This window comes from Andrena cerasifolii, chromosome 3, assembly GCF_050908995.1.
Source record: "Andrena cerasifolii isolate SP2316 chromosome 3, iyAndCera1_principal, whole genome shotgun sequence".
Lineage (NCBI taxonomy): Eukaryota > Metazoa > Arthropoda > Insecta > Hymenoptera > Andrenidae > Andrena > Andrena cerasifolii.
Window position 1 is genome coordinate 14,054,318 of NC_135120.1, and position 20,774 is coordinate 14,075,091.

General features: G+C 44.4%; 2 protein-coding genes across 2 annotated transcripts; one reads left to right on the forward strand and one right to left on the reverse strand.

The window, feature by feature from the left end:
- Positions 1–582: 582 nt before the first annotated feature.
- On the reverse strand, positions 583–20,732 carry Oys (lysophospholipid acyltransferase 6). Its single transcript, XM_076809331.1, has 11 exons — positions 20,350–20,732; positions 7,001–7,146; positions 5,980–6,057; positions 4,572–4,663; positions 3,411–3,522; positions 3,052–3,187; positions 2,589–2,736; positions 2,307–2,512; positions 1,684–1,881; positions 1,448–1,599; positions 583–1,355 (listed from the first exon to the last, which is right to left on the reverse strand). The coding sequence occupies exons 1-11, from the start codon at positions 20,431–20,433 to the stop codon at positions 1,202–1,204; spliced, it is 1,506 nt and encodes a 501-aa protein (XP_076665446.1). The 5' UTR covers positions 20,434–20,732; the 3' UTR covers positions 583–1,201.
- LOC143367485 (hymenoptaecin) lies at positions 9,180–11,034 on the forward strand. The gene is made up of 2 exons (XM_076809335.1): positions 9,180–9,364; positions 10,431–11,034. Exons 1-2 carry the CDS (start codon positions 9,275–9,277, stop codon positions 10,782–10,784), a joined length of 444 nt encoding a protein of 147 aa, XP_076665450.1. The 5' UTR covers positions 9,180–9,274; the 3' UTR covers positions 10,785–11,034.
- Positions 20,733–20,774: the final 42 nt, after the last annotated feature.

The following is a 20,774-nucleotide window of genomic DNA, read 5'->3' on the forward strand; positions in this document are numbered from 1 at the left end:
ATCGAGATTATAGCTGTGCGAGACCGCGGAGGCACGTGGGGGGTGAATGCGTTACGGTTAGACAGATTTCGCCGAGCAACACGCGGATTCCCACGATTTTCCCGTAAATTCGTTCCTCGTCGATCAGCTACGTTGTGATGCGCGTTTAAACGTTGACTCTCCATGGAAAAGGGAATAAGAGGGGGAAATAAATCGACTTAAGCAATATTTCTTAAAGGCATTCTAACAACTGGACGTTTATTAATGGACGTTCTGAAAGACGTAAACTTGGGGCAGGTTTCGAAGTGTATCGTTGCATTCGGGCAAGTTTAGTCTGGAGTGTTTTTAGCTGGGAACATAGGTTCGATTAGTCCTGGAATTTATTTAAATTCACGGTGCCCTGCTGAGGCATACATGTGCGAACGCTCGAGGGGAACAATCCGGAAACCTATTATATATTTCATGAATCTGCGTCGTAGGAATATACATCCATACTTACATAATGCTCGCATCCCGACGGCTGAGCGCTTCCAGCTCTTTCCATCGTATAATTCTCCTGCAAACGGATTTCGAATGTATCGAGATGAATGAAACGCCCAAGGGTTAACATTTCATAAATAAATAGTCTGATTTATTTAAAATTAATAATGATATATCGTCGCGGATAGTAAAAGTATAAAACTGTAAAATCCCTCGTGAACTCTTAGCAGTAAGAACCGTAACAAGTCCTATTACAATCTATTCATCAATCTTATGACAAAGTCGCGAAGGTAAGAATGGGAGAAAGTAACGTGAGAAACATTGGAGAAAATTACCATATATATATATATACATGTGTGTGTATATATATATGTGTATACACATATATAATCGCGCGAACAATAAAAATCTGCAATATTGACCGATATAGTCCGATCGTTGGCGAGCCTTCAACCCCCATCATCATCAACATACGAACGGGACATTCATAAATATGCGTAATACTCACTCACGTTGTATATATATAAAAAAAACATACTTTTTTACACGCTCGACATAGAATTTGTACCAGCAACGCGTCATGTAACAATAAATATGCATATGTATATGTGCACGCGTGCATATATATATATATATATATATATATATATATACACATAATATTTATATGCATATTCAAAACATTCATAAAAAATATGGATCTCTCGTGGCCGTCTTGTCTCTGGCCGCGTGGAAATTCCTTTTACTTCGATTTCCGCACGGTGCCATTTATTAATTCCTGAGAAGTGTTCGATGCCTCCTTGTCGGCGGTTTGCTTGTGCGCGGGGATCCTCGGAAGACGCGGTCCGAGGACTATTATAGCTAGACCCACCAAATGCGGGATCAGATAGAAATACCTGGAACATGAGAAATGATTGCACATCGGCTGTTCCGAGTGTCGCGGGCGCACGAGTCGAACTATAAATAATGCATCATCATCGTTACTCACAGGTACACTCTGATACTTGGCATGAACTCCAAGAGTATAAAGCTGAATGTTATGTAGGCCATTAAGATTCGAGTCGCGACGAACGTAAGCGCGTCGTAAAGGAACTTTTTGCTCTTCGACTCCAAGAAATGCGGTCGAATGACACGACGACCCTGTCGTAATAAGAAGATCAGTTTTGGTTCGTCACGAGCCGCGGGACCGCGCGGAGGCGGCGGGACTGTTACAGTTTCACTTACGACGCGCGACACCATGGTGAAAAAGGCCCCGTTGGCAAAGGTCAGATAGTAGCCCGGATAGAAGCCGTGCCATAGCGCGGACAGCGCGTACGTGAATACCAGCTTATCGTGCTTGGCTCTTTCGTACACGATCGACCTGAGCCACGTATTGGTTCCCTTGTTCCAGTTCGCGATGCTGTCCCTCAAGCTAAGAGACATCTGGAAACGGGAATAATTCCGTGAACCTTACATTCAAGTATGCATCGCGCACCCCTCTTCGCGCGGCTACGCTACGGATTGCCGTTGTTCTTGATGACGCGAGAGGAGGTATAAGAAAGAAAGTACACACGGGTGTATCTCAAGCCTGACGCGGCACGTTCTTCAAGGTTAAACTCTACGAGATTTCACGGTCGTTTCCATCAGATTTTTTTAAACGAGATGTTTTTATCGATGCGACGTTACGTGGCCTTGATCTACGATCAGAGGCACAGAAGGAGTTGTACGTTCTGACTCCCATGATGAGCTCAATCAATGAAGTTTAAGCGATGTCGTCATGGTTGCGCGCTACCGAAGCGTCTACTAAAATCGCCGGTTCCTGCCGCGACCGAGTCGGACACGCGTTCGTTGATACTTAGAAGAGCTACCTCGAAACCAACGACGTTGACGTTGGAGTATAGGTTCCAGTTAGCCTCGCCGTTCTCGTCGTACCCGTTGAAGCCCAGCCCGGAGTTGTTGCAAATGGCGTCGGCGAAGATCCACGCGTGGTAGTACTTGAAGCGGACCAGCATGGTCACTATCATCAGGTACCACATCTTGTGGAAAGCCGTGGTGTTCTCCAAGAAATCGTCGTCTGCGAGCGAAACAGCGGTTCGCCGGAAATGGAGTGTTAACGCGAGCAGGAATACAAAGCAGCGAGTGGAACGAACCTTTCAGCTTCTGGATCGAGTACATCGGAATGAAAGTCACGAACATAGCCGCGCACAGTAAGCTCGTGACAACCTTCTTCATCACGACCCGGGTCGGGGATGGTTCCAGGGCTTTGCCGTTGCTGCACTCGGAGCCTTCGTCTTTGTCCTGCGAACAGAATTCACGCTCCCTTCGTTCTCTCTGGTTTCGTGTCTGAAGCTCTAAAGCAAGGAATACAAGAGAGGGAGAGAAACGGACAAGGGAACGATGTGTCCTTAAACTGCTCCATCCTTGTTTGAGATGGTAGCGCACGGGGACGGGAAGCAATGGCAAAGGTCTGGGCACACTTGTCAGTTCCATTTCAGCTTAACAAATGTGCCAATGGTAAGAGATCCGCTACACCCATCTTCTCCTCACCACTGGCACGCCGGAACGGTACGAACACGGGGCTGATAAGTGTGCCGAAAGCTTAATAGCGTTTACCGTCAGTGCTTTGCTTTCGCGCGAGTCACGGCCTTCGATGAAGTCCATGTAGTCGCGATACAATATCACCGGGCCGGCCATCAGGGCTTGAAAATGGAAGATGTAGCTGAAGTACTCCACAGGGGTTGGCATCTTCCTAAAATGAATCATGCGTAGTGAGTAGTTTATCCGGGCGAAATGGAACGGCGAACGGTCGTTGAGCCGGCGCGTAGACGGGCGACGCGGGATTCTTGGTCATGAATGAAAGTAGCGTATGCTACGACGTGGCCGTCCACATTCTCGCGTTGTGCGTTACATAATTATACACAGTACGTTGCGAGCCGGGATAAATGGCCGGTTGAAGAAGACGTGAAACTCACTTCACGGCTTGATGACGTTGCGTTGGCGTGAGCTCCTCTTCGAGCCTCGTTAAACCGTCGTGTATGCTGAACGCAAGGCTGGTTACTTTTTGCGTTATCACCATCAGTGGCCCTGTAATTGGTCGCAATTTAGCAACTCAACGGTCGTTTCGATCCCTTTCGCTGAGAAACTTTTATCGCGATCTACAGCAGGGGGACAGATTTCGCTATTCCCCGCGCGGGGAATACGGGGGTTCCGATGACACGGTGCAGTTTCCATCGAGTATTTATCTCTCTCTGCGCAGAACCCACCAAGGAGATAACAATGAAGTGGTGAAATCGGTAGTTAGATCGAGGAGCCCATCGACGGAGCCATCCATGGCGCTCCACTATAGGGTTCCCTGCATTCGTCAATGGGATGAATGGGAAGGGGACTGAATGAGAAGTGAGACAGACACTCCATATAACCCTAAGTGAGGCTAATGTGTTTACGTTCCCACGTTGTTCGCATGCCAAACTCGCTGGCCATGCACGTACGCAGAAAGCGCGCAAGTGGAACCAGAAATAAGGAAGCGGTTTGAGTGTAATGTACTGACCCTTTACTTATCGTTTTATCTCTGCAAACATGAACCAGACCAACTACCCAAATGCTGCGTAAATGTAAACACTGCGTCCTCCCTGCTACCCATCGCCATCCTAGCTAATGCGTCACCTATCCAAAGTCCTGCATTCCTGCCCTATCCCGTCATCCCCTCTCTTACAATCCGAAACCTTTAAAACCCCATCGCACCCCCTTTTATCCAAGAGCATTACTATTCCCAAAGCCACCAGTCTCAGTCACGAAGTCCAGTCCGAGACAGTTGAAACTCCAATACACTTAATTAAGTTGAATAAATATCTTTATATATATTATTCGTACAACCGGAGAGTTCATTTATCCTTGTGTCCATTACACGAGCATGGTAAAAGAAGTACGGAGTGCGTGTCACACTAAATCGGTAACCACCGTGTATGCATCACCATTGTTGCTCCCCCCGTTTCAATGATTATACATCTGCAGACACGATCGCAAATCACTGGTCGGATGAAATGCACCGCTGTCGGCACTTGACACTTGTCGCGTGAAAAGGAAACCGAATTCTCGCGTTACGCTGGCGCGTAGGAGTCTGGCGTATTACTTACCGGTGATATCGAGGGTGTACGAGCCGTAATTGTACATCTGCCGATGGTAGTGCACGCATGACAAGTAGACCAGCGCGATCGCCAGCACAAGCCTGAAATGGTGTCAGCGAGATCGGTTAGTAAGTTCAAGGAATGATCGTTGACCGTGATGCGCATCGCGGATGAACACAGAAAGGCTTCGGCCTTTAATATCTCGCGTGTTTACGCGTGATTCATAGCGCGCGGATCATTACGCCGTTGACTCTCGTGCGCGTCGAAACCCAAGCAGCTCCTTACTCGCCTCGAATTCATCTCCGTCGAAAGAACTTTACTCGCGCGTCGCGTGATCCCGTCAGATTTAATCTATGTAACACGCGAGTATTTCTAACGGGGGATTATTTTAGAACTATGTACGCGAAACACTGTGCAACGCAGTAGCGATGCATTCACGCACGCGTACTGATAGCGCGCAAGATGAGACACGTAACTTCATACCTTGATAATGCTCAATGTCCTACCCTCCGTATCGTCCAAGTGTACATTGAAAAATTCCTATTTTTAGAATGTGTGCACTGCGTGGGCTCTTTAACGTTTGATAGTTGCGCGCGGACGCGTATTCTTTGCATAGAATCGGAGTGGATTCAGAATTTCGAATATTTTAAGCTCTATTCAGTTACATCGATACACATCAAGCGAATAGAACCGTGTTGCTACTTGGAAAACAGCTTACGAGGGGAGAACACCATGTGATAGACATCGATTTTGATGAGCCTTGGCACCACGGATCTATGTCGAAAATAAGTAAATAGGTGTCCGAGCGTTTCAGCCGATAGGCCTTAGTAATAGAGATATTAGTATGTAAATTATTAAAAATTTCATAGTGGCCGTGGGGTTTTAGTGGGTAAATATCCCACACTGCCCTGGCGCCCCCGGGGGATTCTGGAGAAGTCGGGGTGCCTTTTGAAGATTTCCCCAAAAGTTAAAAAAAATTATAAAAAATAAAAATTTATTAAAAAAAAAATTTATAAATTTATAAATTTTTTTTTATAGTGGAGATATCATCAAAAGCCACCCCGACGCCTCCAGAAGGGAATCTCCCGCGGGCGCCAGGGTAGTGTGGGATTTTTACCCACTAAAACCCCACGGCCACTATGAAATTTGTAATAATTACCATACTAATATCTCTATTATTAAGGCCTATTGACTGAAACGCTCGGACACCTATTTACTTATTTTCGACACAGATCCATCGTGTCAAGGCTCATCAAAATCGATGTCTATTACATGGTGTCCTCCCCTTGTTAGTTTCTCTATTCTATCTTCTACGGTCTATGAAGCTTTTTAAACCCGCGAAGTTTTCAACTGTTAATGCAATCACAGTATGTATGGTAACTCGAGAGAAGGGTTTAGAATAACGTGCGTTACTTGCCTCTGCATATTGCGAGGATTCTGTGTGCGCATTGCAAGGTAACATAATGCGGGAAGGCCTACAAGGTGTATCGCCTGCCTGAAAAAATACGATGGTTTAAAGCAAAATTCAGATCAATGGCAGGAATGCCACAAATGGATACCGAACTTTACGGTCCAGTGAATGAACAATTAAGCTGCGTGTCTGTTAAAATTAGTATTTGTATAAATAACTTTTCATTCTTCAATTGCAATAATATTATTGATTTGATACTTTACTAGTCTTATAAGATCATAATTATGCATAGTTGAAATTTGGTTTCTGGGGTGGGTTAACCTAATCTCCACACTGGCGGCGAAAGTGTCAAGAGAAAAAAAAGACCGGGTAAGCTGTTCATTCATTGGTAAAGTAAGAAATGTTCACTTTTGCCAGTGAATGAACGGCCGTGAGGACAACTATTGAATAAAGGGAATTAATGCCGTATAAGTTATAAGTAAAAAGAAAAACGCTTTTGCGAGACGTCTGTGGGTATCCTCTCTAAATTTCGGTGTAAGTTTCAACGTGAAATGAGAGCGATAGGCGTTAATTTTTCGTATTACATGAGCAACGCTCATTCACTGGGGGGGTGTTCATTCACTGTTCAGGTCACCCTACCAGAACGTCAGATACGACTAATCTTACTGCAAATGATGAACTCAGTGTGCAATCGCTACAATCGAATTTCCTTGAAATTGTTTCGAACGTGATATTCCACACGTTTTTTAATACTTATTACTTGTTTAAACAAAATAATATTTCATTAAAATTTAGAAGGGAACCATAACTTCAACGATTTCAAGTAATTAATTTCAACGAAGCTACTTCCATCTGGAAGTCATGCAACAGAGTTAAAATATATTGTGTTTTGCTGGACTTCAACGAAATTCCATTGCACCTAGGCATCTCGGAGACTCTTCGTCTCGTTGTAGAACGACTCTCTGATAAAGTACACTCTCTCTCTCGTTAATTAATGAATGTTGGTTGGTGTAGGCTGAGTACTCACCTGCCAAAGCAGAAATACCCAAGACTAAGTCCAATAACAAGGCCAAACACATGTCTGGTGGCTGCTGTCACAGCGGCAGGGCTAAGATACGACCTTAAACAACCAGCCAATATCAGCGCCGTGAACTGTGTCAGCAGGAAATTCACCTGTACAAAGCAAGAGCAACGTATTTGTTATAATTCTGTCTAATATAAAGTATCGAATAAGCGATTATCATTTCAAAATTAGTTCTCCCATTCTTCCTGCGTAATGCTCGGAATATCATACTTGAAATCGCTTCAACTTCCTCTAATTATTTCGCACGAGAATAATAAAGCCGGGAATTAACCAGGAAGCTAAGCTAAGCTATGCTATGCTATGAGATGCTATGTTTTAACGTGGCTTTTGGTGGAAACGGTTCCATAAGAATGTATTGAAGCTAATTTTTTTAAAACGTACCATGGCATAGCATAGCATAGCATAGCATAGCATAGCATAGCATAGCATAGCATAGCATAGCATAGCATAGCATAGCATAGCATAGCATAGCATAGCATAGCATAGCATAGCATAGCTTAGCTTCCCGATGGATTCCCAATTTTACGATTAGAAGGGTGGCACGAGGGAGGGAGACACGCAGGAATATTTTTTTAAAAAGGGATTTATTACGCATAACACGTATCACGGTAAAAACCATCAACCTTATTAAATTTCGTGGCCATCGAGCTTGCGAATAATAATTGGAGACAATAAAGCTACCATAAGAATACACTTCAGTGCAGCCGAATGGTCATTCGGTTTATACCCACTTGATTCTTTATGGCAGCTAGACTCTGCAGCACCGAATGTTATGAAGAATTCGACACTGAAATTCGCGTTGAGAGGATCAATTTTTTAGTATCATCGAGCGCTGGAATATAACTTGCAACGATGATAATACGATTCCTGGAGCAATTTCTCGAGACAATGTTACGACACATAAAACGTGCGTACTTTCAATCGGTCGATATAGGAAAAAGCGGCTCATTAAACGCCGCAAGTCAATGGCAATCAACGTACCCAACTCCTCGAGCGACTTCCATCTATGGCTTCGCTGGTAGAATGACAAATTGTGGAAAGTCGAGAGCACAGTTGCGCTCCATTATCGCGAGTGTGCTCGTTCTTTCTCGCGAGCCAGTCGCGCGGGGCAGACCGCGTCTAATAACCGCGAATGACGAACGCTATTTGTACGGGGGGATGCACTCGCGTTCGAGATGATTAATTGTTATCTCCGTCGCTCAACGCGACACGATTGTCAGACAGTTGCGCAACACATGTCACGTTTTGCGAAAGGATAAATAAGAAAGTGTAAACACTGCGATTGAGGAACATGGAAACTCCGGATGGCGATTTCTGTATCCACGGGGCTTCCCTGCTCACAAAAGATGACAGACCTGCGAAGGACGAATATGAAAGGGGATGCACGTTGTATCGCTTCCATTGCTCCTTGACGAAGCATTGCACTCATTGAATACCATATGCCCTTTTTTTTAAAAAAAAAATTAAATAAAGGATTCTCAGACTTCGCACCGATAAGTACTTCGTACGAAGTCCCTTAGCGTTTCCCATATGTGGAATTATTGAAATACCAGGGCGCTGTTCGCAATACTAGCCAGCAGGAGCGGAATTATGATTAATGATAGGAAAATGGTTTCGCAGTATGCAGTAGCAGGCAGAATGCATTATTTGCACATGCATGCCACGTGCCCTCCTAATTTAGTGTCTTATGCAATCGAATGCCATTCAGGCTTGCAGCCGTTCACAAAAGATCTAATTATAATATTTGCAACTGAAAGGTGCTTCCATTCCATTTGTACCTTGCTTTACTAAGAGAACAAGAGGAGGTGTACGTAGAAAAATTACCGCGCACCACGTGTAAAACGAATCTTATTTAATCTTCACCTTCAGCCCCAAGCTCCTCTCTGAAATTTAATCGAACTTATCGGAAATTTGAATAGAACCGAACGTGCGCGCTGTGCGGCTCGCATTAATGACCCTCGGTGACCCGAGATGCGTGCTTCCCCGCAGACCCGATGTAGGATCCAGCGTGTAGAGGAGGAGATAAAACCGGATAAGAAACCGACGGTGAAGCCCCGTCAGAAATGCGACAATGGAAACAGGGAAAAAGCTTGGCGCATTAATTTCGTATATAAGGCGAGACTCCTGCCGAACGCATCATACACTTCGCTCAGCTTCTCTGAAGAGCATTGAGAAACCTTGTGGCAAGCAACTCCAAGCAAACCATCAACATCGACCATGAAGTTCATCGCTCTGGCATTGGCCCTTTTCGGTGCAGTGGCACTTTCCGCTGGCCAAGTTGAACCTGAGGCTTTACTGGAGTCCTATGTGAGTATGCAATCGCAATAATGATTATTTCTCCGGTATCTTCTCCATGGGAAGTATACGGGGACCTTGGTTAATTGAATTGTCCAATTAAAAGTGCTGTCTCTGATTCCACCGTACTTCATCCAGTTCTGTAAAGATATTCTGTAATTGCTATCTAGGACAGGTCACTAGACATTTACTTTTTGAACTTGTTCACTTAATACCGATAACATCCCTAGCGAGCCAATTGAGATAGATTGCCCATCGTTAGCTTCGTCTCGTGACGATCCGCGCAGAGTGCCCCATCTATAACGCGTTAGAAACCTATCAGAAATGTCTAACTTACAAGGGAACATCCCGAACCCGGAAATTCGAAAAATTCTGAAACTTTGCGAATATGTGGGGAATTTCCCCCTGATTACAATGCGATTTTTATTTGCTGCCCAAATTCACTCTAAGGGGGTGTAATTGACCGCTGAAAATCCGGCTATTTACCGATCTTGCGTTACAACTCGTGAACTGTAAAATATTTTTTTCACCAAATGCTAGATCTAATTAAAGGAAGTAACTTTTGTCTCGAAACTTTTTTTCTATCTCTTACAGTTCGCGAGTTATAACACAAAATCGGAAAACAGCCGAATTTCCAAGGGTTAATTTCACTCCCTTCGAGTGAATTTGGGCAGCAAACAAAAACCGCGTTGTAATCAGGAGGAAATCCCCTGCATATTCACAAAGTTTCAGATTTTTTTTTGAATTTTCGGGCTCGGGATCTTTCCTTGTTAGCACCAATTCTTCGCTCCCATCCGCAATTGTCGCCGAAGCAATTACAGGGCCCTCCCAGCAAGAAACCACTACTGTCTTCCCAACTTAGTAATGCTACTGCTTGAGGCTTCCAGAGTCTAGCCTTTCTGGGAAATTATTCAAACATTTCCGCAGCGCTACTCTCATTAGACGGCTGAAGACGTGCCGACGTTCTTCGAAATGAAGTTCGCATCCAGAAGCCTGAAGCAGTAGCAGTTTTAGTGGGCAATAGCCTCGGACACCTCGTTTCTGCCGCTTCTCATTTAATCGATTATGTATTTCGTAGAACCCAGTCCGTTTCCGCCGCGAGGCCGATCCCCAGGGATCCATCGTCCTCCGTGGAGAGAAACCCCTGAGCGGTCCTGATCGTCGACCGTCGTTGGACGTCGACTACCACCAGCGCGTGTTCGACAGGAACGGCGCGAACGCGAACGCCTATGGAGGGCTCAACATCCGACCGGGACAGCCTCCTCAACCGCATGTCGGTATCCAAGCCGAGCGCAACTTTAACAGGGGTTTCATCAGGGGATACGGCCAGGTCGAGCGTGGCCGTGGCGGTGGAGCGTCGCCGAGCTTTGGTCTGAACGGTGGCTTCAGATTCAGGAGGAGCGTCCAAGACGCAGGGCAGGAGCAATATTAAGTGGCGCTACGGTGCCACCTGGACGAACGTACTTAATATTTAATCGTCACAGACGCCATGTAACATTTGCATTTCTGCTAAAGAGACTTCTAGAGGTAAGACGTTGGCAAAGGATAAAGTATCGAACGTTTTTCAACTTCGCAATTCGTGATATTCTTGCCGTTATGCTGCTATTAAAAGACATTGATCAGAATTCATTGGATAAGTCGATGTAGACGAGGTTGTTCAATAAATATACACATGCCTAAAATTCACGTGTTTTTAGTGACTGTCTAAACATACCTTTGCGAGACGCTCGGATTTACGTAATTCGCGGCGCGAGGGAAAACCGATTTGCGGGGCGGGTTGACTGCAGGACATGGAAAAGTGCTGCGTGATTAAAGTTGACATCGCGTTACACGTGTCGCTGGATTACACGCGTCAGAATCGCGAAGAAAGAAAAGGGATTGAACGCCAATATGTAAATCCGTATGCATGCGTTTGTGATTTGCGCATGTACTTGTAAAGTTGAGAAGAATTATTACGAAGCGTGATTGGAGTGTGTCGATGGACGTTAGAGATGGGGTTTTTATTAGATCCGTTGCGATGTTAGCATCGGTGGAATTAGCAGCAAGGAATTTCGAAGACTTTCGTGCGGCACATCGGATGTTGATCCAAGTGCTTATAAGGGAGCTGATAATATTTATCACTAACCAAGTGGATTACGTGATGTCCTAATCTGTTTGCCCAATATATGGTCGCATGCTATAAATTCGCGATGGTAATCTGATTCCTCTATATCTAATTCCTCGCGTCCCGCGAAATCACGCAACGACGGACTGTAAATCCTTCGGTTCACCAATGGCGCGGCAACGCGGTGCCCTAACGATAAAATTCGTTCTGTGCACATAAAGCGCGGCGCTCGAGGAACGATATTTATAACGGCAGCTTTGAGGCTGTTTATCTCGGCGAGATCGCAGAAATGAAAAAAGGAAAGGGTAGCACGGCTGGCTTATTAATAAATAAGCGCGCTGACGTTTCGATATTACGGTAAAGCGGGGTCCATCGAAGCGTGCAGTTTAATGGAACACGCGTGGGTTGACGTGGAGTAAAATAAATGCGGGACAAGTGACAGTACTTAGTTCAAGGGACGACATAGAAAGTAGCTTATTATTCCGCGCGCCGTAAAGCTGTCGAGTCGAGGTGAGATGACCACTCCAAGACCTTGGTGCAAGGTTTATTTTCGGCGAACTCCATACTGGCCACGCGAATATCATTTCCGACTGATTTACAATGCAGAAAGGGAGACAATTACAAGCGAGCATACGCGTATGCCACCGTGATGACATTGTTAATAAGAACGTCTGATCGGTTAATTAAAATCTATTTCTGCCACGCCATTATTACGACTGGATAACGAGCCCGATAACCGTACCTATATACGCTATCATTGAAACGTACATATATTTACCAAATTGTTGACTGCTTTGATTCAATTACTATCGCAATCGACCGAAGCTTACGAAAGACTCCATACGAATCTATCGACTGATCGATTGATTAAGATAAAGGTCATTCTCGCATGGAATAGACGACACATGTTTATCGAACCAGCAATCGGTCACACGAAAACGACTCGATTGCTTGTCTTCTGTTACGTTCGTGACAGTGGGGGAGACCGGGGCTAGTTGATACAGGGGGCAAGTTGATACAGACGAATTATCTCGACACCGTATATATGTAACTCCATTTGAGCGAGATATGTAAAGATTGTTGTTCAATTCTTTCCTGCGATCCAGCGTACGAGTGTGTACATTAACGTTAACAATCGTTTTTTAACTGTTTTCGTTTATATAGAGAAAAAGTAAATAGTTTTGATACGTACAAATTGATCGTCCAAATAACATTTTTTCATTCATTTTGTACGTATTTTCTCAAGTTTTCGCTTACTATATATTAAAGAGGAAGGACCAAAGTATATTTTGGCATATTTGTTATTAAGTAATTAATTCAAATAAGAAATGAAAAAAATTGAAAACAGAATAGCGTATCAACAAGCCCCGCAGTGGGGTGAATTGATACACTTTACCTTCGTCCAAATAACATTTTTTCATTCATTTTGTACGTATTTTCTCAACTTTTCATTTACAATGTATTAAAGAGGAAGGGCCAAAGTATATTTTAGCATATTTGTTATCAGGTAATTAATTCAAACAAAAATGAAAAACGTATCAACTAGCCCCGGTCTCCCCTGCATGTTCGTGAAGAAAACGCTTCATTTGAAGCGGGTCCCTCGTTTCCCCTTTTTCTTGCGCTCTACTAGATGCAGGTATGTTATCTCTGTCCGCTAATGTTCTGTATAATTGAGTACTTAGTGTGTCAAACACGTGTGTTTCACAGCGTATCAATTATTAGGCCAGATGAACCAGCAATTATTTTAAGTGGAGTGCGATTGCGCACAATCACGCATGGAAACTTAAAAACGTCACCGAAGATTATGTTAAAAAAGTGCTGCGGTGGCGTGATAATATGCACGCGCACGGTCCCCGCGCGGTAATCGGTTAATCGCGAAAGCACTCTAACGAGGAGGAAAGAAAATGTGCACGCGATTACAGGATCAATCACGGGAGAAATCTTTTCGCTGGTCGCGTTATCGCATTTCACCAGCCACGGGCAGGAGCGTTATGTACTCGCCATTGGCGGTTCTATTCGACGCCGCAGGACTTCCACGGTGAACGAAGTGGGATCTCAGAAAAGATAAATGGGATACTCGGTATGGAACACTTCAAATTAAATTAATAATATAAAATCAGACCAAGCGTTCACGAAGTACCCTTCTTTCGAAATTCCAAAGTAATCTGAGAATTTCAACGAAAATTCTGCACCGTCCTTACGCGAAAGACTCAAAGAAACGATGGGCGCGTGTGTTTGCATTCGCTGAGGTTCCGGAACCACGCGCAGCAAGACAGAATCCGTAGTCGGGGATCAGGAGCCTCGCGGGTGCCATGCAAATTGATTTTCTTTCTAACTTCCGTTCACTTTGTCTCAGTTTCCAATTGCCCGCATTGCTCGCCGCTGCGAAACTACGCCCGAAGGACGATAGGAACGACGTAGGAAGCACCGAGTTCGATTTGCCATCGTTCGACGCTGATTTCTACGAACAAAATAAGCCGTAACTGTAACGTCCTCCTTCGCATTTCTTGCGGTACGCACTCCACTTTGATTGCATGTTATGGAAATAGAAATTCACGGTGCCCTAAACACTGCAACTATTTTTACAGCCATGGGTATCATTTACGGTTTCACTGAAATCCGAGAAAGGAGCTCTGTAATGACGGCAGTGGATGTTCACTCAGAACTGTTGTAGGAGTTGCTCGAATGACGCAACGGTACCCACGTTCTTCTGCGAAGAACAAACACGAGCCTCGGACAATTACCTGCTTTTTTTGTATTAATTAGCAAAGTGTAACATCGACGTAATCCAATTAGATGTATACCGAGAAGAGGAGCTGTGTGGCAGGAGCTCCGCGACGCAACTATGTCTGAACAATGCGAAAAGGTCCTCTCGTCAGCAGATGTAGGGAAAAGAAAATAGGGAGGAACTTCGCGATGGCCCTACAGAGGTGATCAAGCAAGCTTCTGGGCTGACCCCAACGCCTCCAGAAGGGAATCTCCCGCGGACGCCAAGGTAGTGTGGGATTTTTACCCACCAAAATCCCACGGCCGCTATGAAATTTTTAATAATTTTTAATAAATTTTTAAATATCTCTATTATTAAGGCCCATTGGCAGAAACGCTCGGACACCTATTTACTTATTTTCGACGTAGATTCATCGTGCCAAGACTCATCAAATTCGATGTCTACCTCATGGTGTCCTCCCCTTGTAAGCTATATTTATATTTCAAACCTTTTGCATTCTAAAGATTTTAAACTAATGTAAGAATATTTTAAAGTTGGGAGTATTAACTCGCTTTCTAAATTAATCGTTACAGTTTTATTCCGTTGTTAAAATCGGTAGAGTCGAGAAGGTCTTTCCCGAGTCCCGGTCTGTAATCGACTGCCTTTCCGTCCCGTGGAAAGTCCCCTCTTGTCCTTTTGGGAAAAACTCTTAAGGACCCGATGCCAATTTATGATATTTATGGTGTCGCACTGGTGGGGCCCATCGTCGCCGTAGGCGTCACGCTGGCCGCATCTGCGTAAGCTCAACTTTGCAGCCCCTTTTACAAGGTGATGCTTCATTATTGCTAACACTAATATTTAAGCGAAAAAAATTACGATTTTTCGACCGTTTTACAGTAGTCTAATCCCTTGATACAACGTTATTGTATTCCCCGGAGTATCTATGCGTTGATAGGAATAAATGTGCAGAAACTGCTAAACAGTGAGGCCTCGCCTGTATCGCCAATACGATTCAATTCATACGCTCGAATCTAGCTGTAGGATTTGTACACCAATCATGTTTATTCCCGCTCAAGAAAGAAGCGGATTGCTTATCAATAAAGGCTATAGATTGTGTTTCACTCGCGTGTGCTGTCGAAACAATATCGCACCAATGCCGATTTACATATTTCGTTAGGAGGGTTCAAGATGTTCGAATGGTTTGACACCACTGTCGGCCCCCAGAGGCCAATGATCTCGCTACTCGTAGCTATATAACACGGACTATACTATATGTAGCGTGTACCTTTTTAGAAGGTCTCCTCGGTTTATGCAACGAATTCGCAATTCGACCGATCGCGCGATCCGTTATTTCGCACGATCCTTTCGGCTGGTCCTCCTAATTACCCACACGCGGAACACTCGATTATAATTCAGAAAAATTGCCAGGGATACGCTTACGATGACGACCCAAAATATACAATCAACTCAATCGGAATGATATTCACGTGGGAAATGGACTTCTCAATAGCGAAATGAAAGTGAACACGATAACGAGAAATGCAATTATCCTCAAGATTGTTCCTACGATTACAGCAACACGAACCAGAGGAAGACACCAGCGCCTCGACTAGTAGAATCAGGTCACATTAACATCTAAGTACCTACGTACTTTCATCAAATTGAAAAAAAAATAAATTCCCAATATCTTAATATATAAAGCAGAAAGTGTTTGCGCGTTTGTCTGTCGCCTAAAAACGTTCAAACGGTAAACTCTGGAGTCACGAAATATGTCCCAGCTGGTTTTGCCTAGTTAATCCAGACGAATGTGACTATTTTCACAAAAAATAAATATATAAAAAAAATTTCTTAATAAAATCAGAATCTAAATTTCGGGCGAAGCTGTGTAGTAAAGCTAGTAGGTAATAAGTCGAACGTGTTGCTTCTAGCGCTGACGTAAAACACGATCTCTCGTTCAACTAGAGGAAGCATGCGTTTCTTTTCATCAGGGTCAAGTTTGTTTCCATTCTACCAGTATTCATGGACATTTCATCTGACTACATAGTTCGGAACGCACTATCCTACAGTCGGAACAATTTAAGAAACCTCTATTAGGAAATCTATTAGAAGTCCTTCGATAGTGCTGCCGGCTAATGCAAACACCAAAGGAACTGCTACCTTACCGCACCATTGGATCATCTTATTTGATCCTGGTCTGCAAGGACTGTGAGCAGAGCTTGCGAGTGAGTGGATCTTTTGTCAATGGGTTCACCGGTGGCGGGGATAAAATAACCGAGAGATGTAATGCCTCGGGAATTGTAAAAATTTTATTACGAAAGAAGTGCATGCACGTATCGCCGCTATTTTAAGGCTTGCCATGCTTGAACCGACCGCGCGGAAATGCAACGAGAACAAATATATCTCTGTAAAGTATTGCTGGCGAGCAGAACGCTGCTCGAGCATTCCGTGTTGCATTCGCCCCACGAAGTCGTACACTGAAAATGAAGTTCTACAGGCTGAAGGAATTGATCATACAGGCCGCGATTCGAATCTGCTTCCCCGAGGTCTAACGTTCGAAAGTTGTTAAACTTCTCAGGCGAATAAAGTCAAATTCGAGCAGCTCATGTGGAACACTTCAAACATTCACGTGGCCCATTATGGAACAGCAGCTATTTTACAATTTTACGTCTCATTGCAGGTTTATTGTTTCTCTCTTTCTGTTTGTCTGTGCGCCAATAATTCGAGGTTCTGGTTACAATAACGGGACACCGGTGCTTGTCTTTTTATCGAGGGTTAGAAGTCCAAGATCTGTTAGGAACGGGATGCTAGTGACGTCGCTTCTCGAAAATACAGGGCAGCCGCTTCTTCTTGCGCGTTCTTCGAGTTACGTTACAAGTTTAGACCCCCGACGCGTTCCGTTACGGGCGGATCGAAGAACGGGCAGTGGAGCGATGCTCTCGGTTAGAACGATGCAAAAGCGCGAGGATCAATCCTCGTGCTCAAGCTACATGGGCAAGTAAATCGTTTGAATTAGGCGAGGGTGAAACAGGGTCAGTGTGTTGCCGAGGCGACGACAAATGAATCATACACAATCTTCTTTATCGCAGCCACTCCCGCCAGATAATCGCGAGTAAGATTGCCGATGGGTCATAGTTTAAGGGGTCATTCAGGTTAGACGGTTTGAAAAAATCGATTTTTTTCAAACTTTTTTCGAAAGTACATTTCCTCAAGAATTAAATTTTCATTGAAAAATTCCAATTATTTTAGCTTCTACATAGGCAGTTTGTAGGGAGCGCAGAGACTGGGCCTCTATAGATGAAAGCTTTGAACGCGTTTTTCTCGAAACGTCAATTTTTCACATGGTGCAGGTAAAATCTCAAAATCTATCGAACCGATTGCTTTATAAATTGAACTGCTTATTCTACACGCCTATGCCTCTGGCCGGTACTACAACCAAGTATTTCTGTTCAGACTAATCTACTTTTAAAATCGAAAATAGCACAGAAAACACAGCCGAAATACATTGATTCTTGTATTTTGCCCGCCATTTTGTTAATTTTAAGGATAAATCATTTATTCTAGTTCGGGCCATAGCGACAGTCATACCGATCAAGAATCTGTTTGTATTTTTGGATTCAAATAAGTCCAACTGCTGAAATCACCTGCACAAGCGAGGCATGAGTATTTAAACATGCCATCAAAATCGCCTGCAAAACCATTTTAAAAGCTATAATTTTATTACTTTTATATTTTTTATTTATTGTAGAAATATAGTTTAATCGATAGAAAAAAGTTTTATTCCATTACTATAATTCCCGTCTTCGCAATAAATTCCTGAAAGTCGCTGAATTTATCGGCGCGCTAACCAGAATGACCCCTTAATGATCGACAGATTGACAAACCGTACAAACGAGTCGTTCTCCCTGGATAAAAGATACATCTGCTCGAGTTTCATCGCCGCCATTGTCGTTGGTGCGGTTTCAACGGGTTGCCAGGCAATTGCAAACGATTGCAAGATATTAAATAATCGTCGAATAATTGTAACGCGATAAATAACGAGACGCCTCGTAGCATATCGACGGTCATCGAATTAGCAGTAGGCTACCGCGAAGAGATCGAACGATAATGTCTGCAAGCACGATATATATATATACGATAAATGCCCCCCCTCCCACGTGCCCGAGCTACGCGCTTCTGCATCAAATTGCATCGCTAGTAATCAATGGTAGTCTGTAATTAACTCTCCGCAACGTTGCTCCGTATAAAAACAAGTTTCGATAATGTATCTAATTTATGCTCGCACGCACACGCGATGTCGGGAAATTACGATAAACCGGATACACAGAATGACACGAGGAAAACATACTAATGACAAATTAATGTGTGTGCATTTAATCGATTCTGCTTTTTAAGTAGAACCTGTAATTTCACTTTCATATTTGTGCAAATGAATTTGGAACGGTATTAACAATTTTATGGTATATCGTATGAATATACATAGATAAGGCTTATGGGTGAACCGTAATATTATCGTTATCGCCAAGTATCGCTGCGACCCGCTCGAACTCTTACTCATCGCAGTGCTCTCGGTACGCGAATTGAAACAATCCGGCGAGACGATTTCGCTAAAAAATACCACTTACGTGGAAACATTTTACAAGCCCACGAAGCGCCACAAAATCGCACCTGTCGCGAGGTTACCGCGCGTCGATTTTCAGGGTGACAATCACTACCGCGTAACCAGCAAGAAAGGTAGCTCTTACACCTCGGCCAGTTACGAGGAACGCCCCGGAAATTGTGCGATCGAATTAATCGTATTACGCAAACCTTCCTTTCTGAAATCAATATATTACGCTTCCAAAGCATCGGCGCCGGTAAACGAAATTTTAACGAAGTATTTCATTATTCTTCATAAAGGGCAAACGTCTAAGCAGAATTTATAAATTAGTTTCTCCACTGCTTGCGTCGTAATTAAACGTTCACCTTCTACCGCTGGATCTACTGGATCGATATCGACTATTCAGCAGAAGTATGAAGACTTTCTAAGTTTCAATCGCACCTAAAACAGGATCTGGTCAGATTAGGAATCAGATGTGGAAGGAAACATGCAATATGCGCGCGTAACACCTTCGAAATGCTCGCACTGATCAGAAGCGTATTGTAGTTCTTACTTGAGTACAACTCGGCACCGTCGTAACCGAATTTGCGAAGCCTACGTTCCCTGCTTTTTCTTTTTTCGTTCTAAAAAAAGATTACGATTTAAACTCTGGTGGTAGCGGCAATAGTAAACAACGGCCACTCGCGTGGAACTCTATAGTACACACGCTGCACTCGTGCTTTCCCAACTGTTGCATCTAGTGCAGTCTATATAGCAGTGTATTGCCTCTCGATGCGTTTCTCCGGTCATTCCTATTTCCAGCGTGTGCATAGTTCTCAATGCGCTTGAACGCCTCCTACCTTCGCGAATTTCTTGCAGCTGTCATTGCCCCTTAACAGAGGTAATCTTATCGCGATAGCCTTAGCATTATCACCGATACACAGGATAGATCCTATCAAAGCGAAGCTACTTCCTATTACATGTACATTCCAACTCACCGCGGGCATTCGTCACTTACAAATTACCCGGCGACAATGAAAAATTATGACTATTTCATCTAAACTGACAGCGTTCAATACGCAAGTACGACGCTCGCATAGAACTTCCATGTGTATACGTGCGAATAACACGCATTAGAATCCTGCCCATAGCAGACTACTACAGCTCGTACGAGTAACAATGGAGAGACTGTGCGAAAGTGATCTCAATGACGGTATTTATACCTAACCGTCGCACCTACACCGTACAAGTTGCAAACGGAGGACGCTGTAACGAATGGTTAGCCCATCGGCATGCATACTTTAACGCCACACGGTTTCCATACGAATAGAAATTCGACGGGGAGTTCAGGGTTTTCAGATCCGCGAGACCATGCCCGAGGCTCGAAGGTTGAACCTTAACCTTGGCGATGGTCGGGGAGAGAGAATGAAGCGACGGAGCCCGAATCTAGACGAGCAACTGGAATCGCAGGAAGGATAGTTTAATAAGGACGACAAGGATCTACTGAGCCCGATCGATGCGCCCTCCGTTTCGGCGGTAGGACGAGAAAATAACAGGAAGAGGGGCGGTGCTCGCCTTTAAGAGAGCGAAACGGAAGATAGAATCCTCACCTGATCGATCGGCACGTGGATGACGCCCGTGAGCCAGGAAAACGTCCGGGAACCGTCGTAGTAGTCCTCCACGGACGCGGTCATTGTCAACGATCATAGAAAAATCGAATAAATTAGGCGCGCGCGCGCACACACCACCGCGTAATGTTGCGTCGTGCCACGGGTGCACGGCACTAAGCACTCACGGCCGAGAGAGGATACGGCTACGCTCCTCGCCGCCCACGATTTCTCTCTCTCCCTCAAGCCTCGCGGGAATGATCGTTGGAGAGCCCGCGACGAATTCGCGCAACCACCCAATGTCGCCGTTGACAACGGATCCTGAAATGCAGCGCCGCTTCGTTCCGCGCCGGGTAACAGGCCTGCCGGCACCCAGGGCCGTATCCACAAGTGGCAACGAGTGGTGGGATAAATTCCACGTGACAGAT